Below are 14165 nucleotides of genomic sequence, written 5' to 3' on the forward strand. Positions count from 1 at the left end.
ATTTTAACCATATGCTGCAAATTGCCTGCCTCAGCTTTTCTATATAATAAAGAATATCATCAGAAATAAAGACTACTTTCCATATAGAGCTTTCCCATGGATTTTATTTCACACAATACGCCAATAGTCAGAAAAATCTCCTTTCATAGTTGATCAGTCACACTATTACACTAAAATAAATATGTCAACACTTTATTTGTAACACTAAAATATATTGTCAGTCGCATCATTACACTAAAATATATTTTTCTGTCGCATCTTCACACTTAAATAATTTTATCACTGGTATCATTACACTAAAATATATATATTTGTCAGTTGCTTCATACCGTAATACATTAAATTTTGTATCATTTATATTAATTTAAATTAATATTAATTTAAGTTAAATATGAATAACTATCCATCTGTTTTCTATTAAGATTAAGAAATCAAATCCACTTCAGAGAATTTTTCTTTATCATATATTTTAAGAAGAACTCTAAAAAAAATCTCCCCCCAATCTTTCATTCAATGCAAACACACTTAAATTGTCAAACTATATGACTCAAGCAAATACAAGTTTCACACAACTTATGAATTAATTCAAAACTTAAAATCTTGAAATATTACTGAGCTGTTTAACAAAACTCCATATATAGTTAAGAATTGAGATCGAAGCTTGCATGAAATATATTTTGCGCCCTTAGCATACTTCAACCCAGTGCACTTAATAATAGATCGAGAATGAAACTTGGCAGAGAACTATTTCAACTTCAAAATTAATAAAACAATACATTTGTTGAAGCCAATTATGCACACACTTGGCCGATTGTTAAGGACTTTTTTAATGTTAACAACATGATTTACAACAGCATTGTTAACTTTTATATGTGAAATATTTGATGATGTGTTTTCCTGTTTAAATATAAACAAGTACAGCTAAAACATTATTGTCTTAAATTTTGTTATAAATACTTCAGATCACAAGTGTATGTATTAAACCTCCAGAACAGTAATGATTTAAAAGTTAACAACCAAGATGTCAACAACATTGTGAACATTTACAAAGTTCTAAATAATCGGCCCGTTGCAAACTTAGATATATATATAATCTAACCATTAATGGTTCAAATTCAATGAAACTTTGCCATATGCCAACACAAACACATGAAATTTGTTGTTATAATGTCTTTAAATGTCTACAGAATATCCAAATTTTATCATCCAAACTTAATAACAAAACCTTATATCCACACTGTGAAACACTTCAAAAATCAAAACTATTTCTCCATGCCACACTGACCACAGCCATCAGCTGTTTAAAGTATTGTCAAACATTTAATTGGCCGGACTGTCAGTAACTGCTAAACCAGCGTACCCTAGCTGTTCTTGATTGTCACAATACCTCGCTCCAACTGTCATAAATGGACAATAGGAGATTTCTTCCCCCATTTCACTCTTCCCTAGGGTAGTCTTTAAAATGAGATATCAATAAAATACTATTTTTATATGAATTGAAGTTAACAAAACCCCAAGTTATAACAAAATTTCTCATAAACTATAAATAACCATTGTTCTTTAGTTCAAGGGGCATAACTGCAGAAAGAATTCACCCAGAATAATGAAACTTACTTCAAACATGCATACTGTTATTTTGGGAAATTGATTCATTTTATGTTATACTTTCATGAAAACATTTTTGGTTGTTGTTTTTTTACATTGAAGATTATGCAAGGTCACAGATGTCAAAATACTGACTTACTCAAAATAACCTTTTTTTATTTAATAATTTAAAAGATTTCTCTTTGAAGATCAGAACAGTTAATTACAAAGAACACACAAGGCGAAAGTACATGTTTTTCTTAGTTTAACAAGGGACATAATTCAACATATTTCAGAAGCAACTTGAAATGATCTTTGTATCAGACATCAGTTAAGTCTGCCCTGGTAAAACTACAAAACATGTATAAAAAGTGTTGTCCCCCAGGGTTAGGAGCATTAACATTCTTAAAACAATAAACCTGTTAGATGTTTGATTGTTACAGTCAGAAGTTGGCCAGTCAGTCACTGGACTGTGAAAATACCAAAGATTACAATCTGTCGTATAAACCATATATGTCTATCATATAAATCATGTATAATAATTGGTACAGCTCAAAAATGAGTCCCCTGAGGTTTTGGCCTTCTTTAAAACAAGAATTTATGATACTGATATTGGTTTCAATATATATACAGGTAAGTTAGTTAGTTTTATTTCAATAAGTCTAGCTGAAATATGTGGAATCATGTCCCTTGATTAACTAAGAAAAACATGTACAAGATTTGAGACAACTGTTTCAGCTGAACTTGTTTCATGTAAATATGTGCGCACATCCTGAAATAGTTAACTTTTTAAAGTTAACAATGATTAAGTTAACAACTATGCAGTTAACAATGATTAAGTTAACAACTATGCAGTTAACAATGATTAAGTTAACAAATATGCAGTTAACAACATTGTTAACATTAACAAAATTCTGAACAACTTGACTATTGTCTCCAATATGAAATCTGTGATAGAGTTCGTTTAACAGTTCCTTTCATGAATAGATCTGGTTTTATGACAAATATACTTAAATTAGCTTCCAAGAAAATGAAAATATGTTCGTACATAATTTAACTTCAAAGTCAAACCCAGATAAACTGGCCTTTTAATGCAGTCAGGGTCATAAATGCTACTTTTTCATTCTTAATTAATGCACAAATGCACCCATTCCCATAAGTATTATGTTACATACATTTTTAAAGCTTTAATTTAATTATAATGTACTTGGGTATCTGTTTATCGAAATTGCAAAAATAGATTTTCTAGGAATGACTTTATAAGTGTATGCATTCCATAATGACAAATATGACCTTGACAATGAAACCTCAGTACTGACAATTTAACTTAATAAGGGCAAATTTCGAGGTTTATCAATTCATGCGCGTTCTTTAAATTTATTCCATTAAATTTTACTCCTTAAATTAGTCCTTTAAAGCGGTCAATAAAACATTTAATAGCGACATACTTGACCAAGGGACATTACTGAACAGTTTTTTAATACAAAATAATGTCCCCTGTAATACCTAGAAAATCAAAAACATGTGTATCAAGTTTCGTGATCATTGTTTATGTCTCAGCTGAGTTTAGGCAAACACTAAAAGCTTTTTAATAATACAGGCTACAACAACATCAAAGGTGATGACACAAACTCTTCGACAATAACAGATATTTTTGCTTTGTAATACAAATTAAGTGAGGACTTTTAAGCTAAGGCACACATTGAGGACATTTTGTGAGTTCGCAACAACATCGATGATGATGATGACACCAATACTTTGATGATGGAAAACTTTTACACTTTATATTACAAATCAAGTGAGGACTTTCAATTAAGGTAAACAATAAACATATATTCCGAGCTGGCAACAACATCGATGATGAAGACACCATGACTTTAATGATACCAAACTTCTTTGAGGACTTGCAATTTAAGGTTAATGATTAACATATTTTGTGAGTTGGCAACAACATCGATGATGAAGATACCAAACTTCTTTGAGGACTTTCAATTTATTAGGTTAACATTAAACATATTTTTCGAGATGGCAACAACGTCCATGACAAAGACACCATGACTTTAATGCTACCAAACTTCTTTACCTTAATGTAATACCAAAACATTGTTCGGGACTTTTTCCCAATCCCTTCAACCACAAGTAACCATTTGATGACAAGCCTTAAAGTTGTGTCAGGGGTACCGAGCGCAGTCGAAATCATGTGCATTCACTGCAGTATTTATTAGAGACCTCGTGAGTTAATTACAGAGAAGTTTCTGTAAGCGGTTTTAAGGACATTGAACATGTTTTACAAAGATGCGTGTATTAAAATGTAATATAAGACTGTTGCTGTTATATCCATTTTGATTGCTATTTGTAAACATGTTTGTTTGTTTGTAATGTCGACTGCACTTCAGTAAGGAATCATATTGCACATTAGATAGAAGACATGCTTTGAAACATGCATATTCATCCATTGATGTGCACATTTATTCTAAAACATCAAAAAAATAAAAAAATAACCGATTTGAAACCGATCAATTAAATTGAAGGTGGGGGCGTAATTCAGCCGACAGGTTTTTCATTTTACCAGACCAATTAATTTTACCCCAACAATTAATTAGGTACATCCATAAATCAATTAAAACTTAACACAAAAACCAAGTTATTACAAAAATAAACCATATTGTTTCATAATTCTGTGGGAGGAATGCAATAAATGTCAGTACGGTTTGAATCAACTTTCGGTTTCATTTTTTTCATTGTGTCTAATATTTCATCGATTTGTTTATATCAATTTCATGGAATGTTAAGTGTTCAAATTGAGAAATACCATTCAGTCATCGCATGAAACTCTTGTTTTTAGCCTTGAACTGTAATTATGGATAAAAATATAGTATAATATAATATATTTATAGAAAAATTATGTCGTAGATATTGCGGTCAAAATGTCGGGGAAAAAAATATAATCATTAATGATCTCCATAAATAACCCCTTTATGTCATTTAATTGTCAGATGGCTCTTGTTTGGATAATTTCAGATTGAATTTCGATCACAAACATACAAGAAAAAGAAATATGTCACTTTTTATAAAGTGATTTTTTGGCCCAAGGTGAACTTGAACAAAACAAAAGCGGTGTGATTTGACACAATTCTTTTTTATTTAATATGTCTGTTCAACTTAGTCATTTTTTTTGCTAGCTTATAGACAACATTTTAACATTGCCAATCAAAATTAAATAACAGTTACTTTATAATTTATATTCATAAAAAGAAAATACTGCTTTTAAAGAAAAGTGTTTTATTTCAAGTGTTAGCCCTATTATGTCTTTGTTTATATTATTAGCATTTATAACTTAAAATGCCAATGAAAAAGCATTCACAATACTAATATTTCCGATTGCAAATTCAAAACCGAAAATAGCCAATAAATGTCGGTCCACTAAATGGCCAACCCTTGACCGAACGCTCAAGCACCATAAAATGTGAAATATGACCAATTTAAGCAATTTCAGTTTTCTATTTAATTAGAAATTCACACATTTTCCATAAGATAAGTGATTTGCACTCTCTTTTAGTGGACCTTGACCTAAATTACAAACAATATGGCTATCATAATTGAAGGATTTATTTTAGCAGAATGATATTAAATTTATTTCTTTTCTGGTTCATTTGTAAGAAAGTGGAACAAAATAATCAGAATTGCCTCGGCAAAGCAAAAAGTCAAGAATATTTTAATGTTATTCAGTAACAGATAACTGAATTTGCAAGGCTGTCAGAAGTTATACCAAATAATCACAACTCTAAACTTGGCATAATAAGACAATTACACCACTTAACTCTTATCGTCCAATTATAAGAAAATTAAACTCCACCTTTAAAATGTTTCTGTTCTTAATTTCTTACCTTATTCATCGGACTGAAGAGTGTGGTCAGTTTACTCGGCTGCTTCTGTTTTCGCGTATCATTTTCACGAAGCGTTCCCTGCGGACTTATCGAAGCTTTGAGCTCCATCGGAAAAGATGTGTCGTCGATAGAAAGGTTTATTCCCCGCCGACTTCGTAAACTTCCCTAAAAAACAATGTAAAATGAAGATATAATTCTTCAACAATAAAAGCCTTATATAACATTAAAATGACACCGCCAGGTGCAAATCTATCAAAATCAAGTTCAAAATCAAGATCTCAAGTTTAAACATATAAATTTTCACAAGATGTTTAATAATGCTTATAACATAGTAACATACCTCTATGACAGACTCTTATCTTGAATTTTAATTTATTACTGCAAAACCATGCCTATTCCTGTCCACTTACAAGAAATACTAAAAAAGAATGTCTTTTTTACTTCCTCTTTCGTTAAAGTGTCTGTGACATGCTTATTAAGGAAAACTCTGGCAATGAAGTGTATTAAATGTGTCTACAAAAGAAAGACAACTCTTGCAAAGTCAGTACATGCACAACTATAGTTACCTCCCCTGAGAGATACTAAAAAAGCTCATGCTTGTTGCGAACTAGCCGTAATATTGCTAATAATTCAAAGCTGTACATTGTTTAATGAACGAGCAACTAATGGTAACGCTGCTTTCTAATTTAAATATAAAAGCATGTACATAAATGATCATTTTTTTTCTTCACTAAACCAATGAATCAGCATAACCTTCAGCACTATATTAGTGCTGCCGCCGACTGTCTCTATACTAAGCCAGATCACACGTGCGTTCTGCTAAATAACATATTTCATAAAACCAACTAAAGATTATATGAAACTTTTGCCAACATCTTCCTCAGAAGCTTTCTAAATGATCATTGGAAATCAGAATCCATTCGGTGATCCCACTAAAGGAAACATGAGAATAAACACCAAGCAAATACAGAATATGTCAATTTTCATCTATTAGAGTCTTAACCCATATTATTGATGCACGACATGAGATAAATCGATGACAATTGTCAAGTTATTTTCGATCTCAGAAATGCTGAGGTTAACGTAATAATCAACTTTTCTGCCCTTTTTTTACAGTTATTCATTTTCATGCTCCAATCTCAGAATGAATGTTTCTTTGTGACACATACTTTTCGTGAATGCTTTATTGAATACGTTAAAGCCCTTGACCTTGTCCCAATCTTCGGAAAAAAAATCTCAACCTAACTATAATGATGTACTTTGACTAAAATAAGCGCAAGTAGGCCAACAATTGAGCTACTTTGTCTTGTTTCTTCATTTTTTTACTTTCCTCAGCTAATTTTAAGTTTTGTGGTAACACAATTCTGCCAACGTTCGGGTAAAACAATGATGAATCACGACAATTTCCTTTCCAGGTCATCACAGGAGACAAATAACGTCTCGTTATGTCAGCAAAGTCGCAAACATTATGACCTTGCAGTCCAGGAGTTGAGCTTATTAAAATTGCTTCTCTTTTTGCTATCAAAATACGATACGGATTTGTCCCTCTTACACTGGAATTTGTTAAGACAAGGCTGCCTGGAGATTGCACAATTTCTTGGCCAATCACGGTTAAGGATTTTTAAAGAATTGATCCTGTTTTTATTACACACTTTCCTCCATCATTTTCTGCAGAATGTCAAAATGAACTATCATAATTATATAACTGACACAAAAAATCATATTGAATTATGCCAAAAATGGGTCGACAGCTTTAGGACTGTGTCATTTTTTCAAATTTTAAATGCATAAATGGCTTATTTCTTTATATAAAAATAGTTTTTTTAAATTTAAAAAATCTGAAACTAACTCCACATTTTTCATTAAAATTGTGCCTAAGAACCGAAGATTATTTTTCATGGCCTTATTTCTGTAATCTGTGAAAACAATTAAGCTGGCTTAAAATGCAAAGTCAGTAGGTTGTTTTTCTACTATTTTTTCTACTTTGAAAGTTTTTCCTGACTTTTGTTATTCTCAAACAGAAGGCTGGGTGCTAATTCGGATTCTTTTAAGTCAGCATTTTGTTACCGTTTTTTACAAGAATGTCAGAACTGTTATTGTTGCATGCTATATATTACTGTTTTTTCTAAAACAGTAATTATGTTGGTGTTACATAACACTATATATATAATTCCAGAAATACTTATTGATGTCATAAATTAATTTTATCTTTAGGCTTTCTCAGTAATTATAACAGTCTGTTACCATGACGTAATCCGCCAAATAAATTTAAATAAATCAAAAAGAACATCTACAGCATGGGGGTTAATGTCAGAAGATATCTTTACTTTCCATATTTTTATGTTGCTTGCTACCTTCTGCCATTAAAGGGACTAGACACCAGATGGTCCTAAAATTGGCCAAAACATTAGTTCCTCAAAACAAGCCTAGAATTGTCAATAGTTAGTATGAGGCCGATAATAAATCATTTTACATGATTAAAGGAATATTTTATCTCCGTCTAAGCTGAGTTTACCCGTTTAAATTTAGCGCATATTGGTTTCCAAGTTTAAAGTGTGTATATTTAGCTTGTGAAAGTCATGTGATTAGTACAGATACACATACTTTTGATATTTTAAAATTACTGGGATTTACCCGGTATATTTCGCAATGGAAAAATATGCAATAACTGCGAAAGATACATTTGTCGTTCGTGCTGTAATACATCAGTAGGTCATATTTAATGTGTTGTACACAACGTTATCAATAAGTATTTGGCAATTTTCTTTTTCTTTCTTTACTTACAAAGTTATCATCTGGTGTCGAGTCCCTTTAACCCCATGTGCAGGATGTTAAAAATTTAAAAGTACAATTGCTTTGAAAATATTCTTTTTTTTTATTTTGTATGTAATACTTATTTTTGACCTACATAATATGCTAGCTGTTAGCTTGTACTTCAGTTTTTAGCATTCATTAGTAATTGCTATAACATAATAAATACACAAATATGTGAGTTATGATACCAATCAGTACTACATTGCATACATAATTTATATAAAATGTGTGAATAATTTATTCAATAACCAAGCCATTTTGACCTGTTGGGATATATATTGGAGCCATAATGACTTTTAATGTTTCTTTAAGGAAATATTTATAGCTCAGAACAGGGCTTCTAAAATTTTGGAACCTCAATCAGTCCGGACCCAGCCACAATCGGTCTCGACCCAGCGACAACCCCCCCCCCCCCCAAAAAAAAGAAAGGCCTGTTCAAAAGTCCGTTTATTTGGAAATGTCACACATTTTCGCGATGTCTTTTCTGTCAATATTTTTTTCAACGATTTTTTCATTACTGCGAATAAAAATGACGTAAGCGCACTCAGCTCCAGACTAAGTAGTTAATCAAGGGTGTCGCTGTTGATATCCTATATATGACTAGGTTCGGATTAACAATGACATAATATGCAATTTAAAAGAACAATTTAAATTTAACAGTTTGGTAATCAACAAACGGATAAATCATGTAATGATCGACGACAACATAGCATATTCATATTGCCATGTGCAAATATGGACCGATTTTAACACTTAATCAGGATAGCTGCAAGCACACAATTAACACATAGTTTGTTTAATTGTGTCTTCTGCGAACTACCAATACACGTCATTGGACCGATTGCAAGCGTCTGCTAATTAACAGATAGGCTATACTAGAGTGCTCAGTGTAGCGGAAAAAGCAGCTGGTCGCATTAGTCACATGGTAACTAAGATACTTTTATGACCTATTGGGGGTAGTTTTGAATGTGTGAATGACCCATGAATATTTGTGTATTACAATCAGGGCTTCTAAAAACCGGCAATTTGCCGGTCTGGACCGATTTTGACCAAGCCAGACCGGTTTCAGTTTCAAAAAGTATTAAAAAAAAATCGGTTCAAAATTTTCTATTTTTTTTTTGTAATTTCGGTCCGAAACAACTAAGTAAGTTAAAGATGTAGAAATTGTAATACACAAACATTCATGGGTCATTCACACATTCAGAACTACATCCAATAGGCCATAAAAGTGTCTTGGTTACCATGAGACCAGCTGCTTTTTCCGCTACGCTGATCACTCGATAGCCTATCTGTTAATTAGCAGACGCTTGCAATTGGTCCAATCAGGTGTTTTGGTATAAGCAGAAGACACAATTAAACAAACTGTGTGTTAATTATCTGCTTGCAGCTTTCCTGATTAAGTGTTAAAATCGGTCCATATTTTCACATGGCAATATGCTATGTCGTCGTTGATCATTACATGATATCTGTTTGGTGATTACAAAACGGCTAAATTTAAATTGTTATAAAGAACCATTGCTGGTTAAAAACGGCTTTAAAGATAAATGCATGTCATTGTTAATCCGTAAAAGCATTAAAATACCGAATTAATTAACGTTATAATATATAGGATATCAACAGCGATACGCTTGATTAACTACATAGTCTGACAGCTGAGTCCGCCGCTTACGTCATATTTATTCGCAGCAATGAAAAAAATGTTGTCGATATCACACTTTAAGCTTGTTGCCCCGATTATAAATCTAGATATATAATATTATCCAAGATTATCAGTTGAATGTTGACCCACAAAAGAAGCATTAAGCAATCATAGTACTGTTTCACTTTTTGTCGTCTGACCGCCTCCTGACAGCCACAGTTAATTACATCGCAGTCTTTTTTGTCAGAAACGCCGCTGAACTCGATGAGAATCTCATTTGAATTAAACTTGTATTAATGACTATCCAAATCGGCTATGCTGGCTCTAGAGCCCTCTTACGAATTGCCACATCGCAAACAATATTGACAGAAAAGACGTCGCGAAAATGTATGACATTTCTATAAAATCGGACTTTTGAACAGATTTTTCTTTTTTGAGTGTGGGGGGGATTTTTTTTTGGGGGGGGGGGTCGTCGCCGGGTTTGGACTGATTGAGGTTCCAAAGTGTTAGAAGCCCTGATTACAATTGCTGCAACTTTTACTGGCCTTGTCGTTTTGGACCGAAATTATAAAAAAAAGAGAAAATTTCGGACCAATTTTTTTTACACTTTTTGAAACTTAAATCAGTCTGGCTTGGTCAAAATCAGTCCAGACCGGCAAATTGCCGGTTTTTAGAAGCCCTGGCATGAACATTATTATGCTCAGTTATAACAATATGAAAAATTCAAATCATTATATGATTTCATTTTTAGTAAATTACATAAGTGTATTGTAAAGTCAAATTTAAAATGTTCCCATGTTCCCAAAATCTAATCCCCCCGACAGATCAAACTTACAAGGTATTATTGTAACCAATTCATTAACATTGAATTAGTTTGCTTCTAACATATAAAGCAGTTGCAAGAATAAACAAACTACAATGGGAAATACAAGACAAAGGGGGGTAAGTCACTATGTCAGTTTTCTAACTAAGGGAGACTACTACATAATAATAACTTTCCTCAACACAAAGTGGGGATGTGAGAGAGTGCGCATACATGAATAATAAGCGAGACCAGTACAGAAAATACGGTTGGTAGGGGGAATATGTAACAATATAAATATTGTAACTGACTTCCTCCATCTTCCCAGAACTTACGGACGACTCATCATGGTTTGCTCGGGAGTTTTCGCCGAGCTTAGGCGAGGGAAAAAAGGCTTGAAACGGAAGTTGTAGGGAACTCCGACGTTGCTTAGACATCGGAGCTTCGAGCATGGACTGAGCCCTACCAATCACTGATTCTCGCCTCGACATCTGATTAAGCGACGTTTAAAAGAACAAGCAACAAGTTTCAGCTTAAAAAAATCATATTAACGTAAACAAAAGTGTCGCAAGGAGATGCCGATGCTCGTCCGTTTATTCTTTGAAACAATGGACATAATTTAACAATTTCAATTTCGGAGTCATGTGGCTTGCTACATATGGAGTCATTGTCACTGGTTTACATTGGTGTGAAGTTTCATGTAAATAGTTTGAATTTTTTTTTTAGCTATGTCCGAGGTTAAATTTGTTGCATGCCACTGACAAAGACAACAACAGCAATGCAAGCGCCGATGACAACGATGCAAGTGATGCCAAGGCTGTGACAATTAATTGTCTATCCCAAAAAAAAACCCCAAAAAACAGAAAATATTATTATATATTAAGACTTTTGGAAAGTTTGGATATATATACTGCAGGTCATGATGTTAGTCTCTACAACATGTCAACAGATTCATAGGACAAATATTTACGAGTGATATTAAAGAAAAGAGACACAGAAACCAATTTCTTTATGACAATAAAATTTCAAATAATAATGATGATGAGATGACATTGGTACATGCTTACAAATCTAAAAACCCTTTAAAATGTTCAAAAATGTAACACTTAATTTTCAGATAGTCACCCTGCAGTTATACATGACTTTTTTGTGCTCGGCCTGCACACATGAACGCTTTCATGATGTTATTATGATTCTGTGTAGTAATCATTATGCAAAAGTTACAGCGTTATCAAAATTATACACAAGCAATTCAGCATGAATGTATTATTTCAATGATGACGGAAGTCGGTGACGTACATATTTTGTACCACATTGTCAAGGACAACGTTTAATAACATCCAAAAACATTCAGTAACGTTCAATAGCGTTCAATAGCGTTCAATAACTAGCATGGGGTATAAGTGAATAGCACTGCAATTTATCCGCATGCTAGGTACTGAATGGTTAAGCTCCGCCTATCTGTTTAACCATTCCGATATAGGACAAAATGTATAGCCGATAATAAAGGAAACACACTTAACATAGTACAAGCAACAAATAAGCCCCCTATTCACCATTGATTTTTACTAGTTCATTACAATATGTGAAAGTTATCCACCAGGCTAAGTCATAGCAAACCAAGTCAGCAAAATTATCCATTCATGTAACGAATCCACCCACATTATCCTGATGGTTTAAGTTGGATTACCAACAGCAGCAATGCTAATAAGAAGCGGACACAACAAGGGCTGCTCGCAAGAATGTCTTAACTTACAGAATTGATGTAAGGGTAAACACAGTCTGGCAGGCAACTCTTAGCTATTGTCTAGTGATCTGACCTTTGAATCGGCTGATATGTAAATCAACCACCCACAACAACAGAGACAAATCCACTGCATGATATTCGTTGCGTTCAGGCGTAAGTATCTTTTAGACTGACCCTAAACAAATCTTATAATTGAATGAACCTGCATATTCCTTTTAAACATTGATATATAAAAATATATTTAAAAAAAAAATCATCGAAGAGTTATTGCACTTTGTGATAGTTCACACAAAAAACCATCAGGTCAATATGGAGGTGGATTACAATGAACAGGAGAGTATATAATGGCATTAACAAGCCTTCGAGCCAAATCGCACACACGTGACATAGTCAGCCATTCATGTTATATTGCGATCGTTATTCCACCAAGCCACACTGCACATGTATATTAAAGCCAAAACAGTATCATGTAGATGTTGCATCGTTGCACATTGGGCCAACTGTCCAGAACTTTGTTAAAGTAAACAACGTTGTTAACGTCATCGTTGTTAACTTTTAAATCGTAACAGTTCTGGAAGTTTAATCGATCCAATTGTGATATGATAAATTTATCAAATGATTTGAGACAATTGTTTCAGCTGTACTTGTTTATATTTAAATACGTGAGCAAATCATCTTAAAACTCATGATTTAAAAATTAACAACAAAGTCGTTAATCACATTGTTAACTTTAAAAAAGTTCTAAAGAATCAGCCCTATTATAGATCAAACAATTCCCTGGATGCATCACTTACAGCATATTTATAAAATTAATGCATACTTCTTCAACTTAAATCCCCTAAACAAGGGATCTCATTATAAAAATCTAGAGAATAAATTAAAATCAAACTCCAACGGATTGATGGTCATGAAAATTGGTTTCTATTTTGGCTTTCATAATAAATCTCTAACCCTCGCACCCTCTACAAAATAAAGCTTTAAGCTACAAGAGTTACTCACCCCTGATTTTGACTTGGTGCTCTGACTCTTTCCACCAGAGAGCTTGGAACCAGTTGCCTTACTCAGAGACTGGGAACCAGACGGTAGACTGGGCTCTCCATCCTTCTCTGAAAATAGACATTTTAAAACCAAATTATTGAAACAGTCAATGGAGTAAGTGTAATGGGACTTGCTAGACATTTGAAAATTTTCTTAATTGAACATGTGTACCAAGTCTCATGTTGAAGTCTTTTAACAGTTTTTAAGCCATAGCCTTTATTAAATTGTGTGCACATTGACAATGCCATCAATGTTATGATGATACATTTTGAGAAAATAACCCAGACAAGCTGAACAATGTCACAAATTTGTTTTGTCAGATAGACCAAATAAAAGAATAGGTTTGTTTTTGATAACAGCCTGAAAAAATATAGGGGTTGGTGGGTAGGTATTGTATAACAATTGTTTTTATATGCATAATTTGGCATGGAAAACAGTACCTTCCAATGATACAAATTCTTTTAATTTCAGGTCAGATTAAGATTCATATTATGTTTAGGGGCTGCGAATCCCAGAAACTTTTGGTTCATGTTTTTGTCTTCAAAAATGGACCCATAAACAAACATAATTTTATATCTTCTTAGAGCCTTATATAAAGCTGAAAGGTGGAAATCTGTGTAATTCTAGTAGGACTATTTCTGTCACAGAATGTCT

At 32.9% G+C, this 14165-nt stretch overlaps 1 protein-coding gene across 1 annotated transcript in view; it reads right to left on the bottom strand.

Moving 5' to 3' along the window:
- LOC128246834 (uncharacterized) overlaps window positions 1–14165 on the bottom strand; it is a 114388-nt gene that overhangs the window by 25084 nt on the left and 75139 nt on the right. The window contains 3 exon segments of the mRNA XM_052965303.1: window positions 5472–5636; window positions 11062–11217; window positions 13473–13579. Of these exon segments, the coding sequence (XP_052821263.1) occupies window positions 5472–5636; window positions 11062–11217; window positions 13473–13579 (428 nt within the window).

Source organism: Mya arenaria, chromosome 9 (assembly GCF_026914265.1).
Source record: "Mya arenaria isolate MELC-2E11 chromosome 9, ASM2691426v1".
Taxonomy (NCBI): domain Eukaryota; kingdom Metazoa; phylum Mollusca; class Bivalvia; order Myida; family Myidae; genus Mya; species Mya arenaria.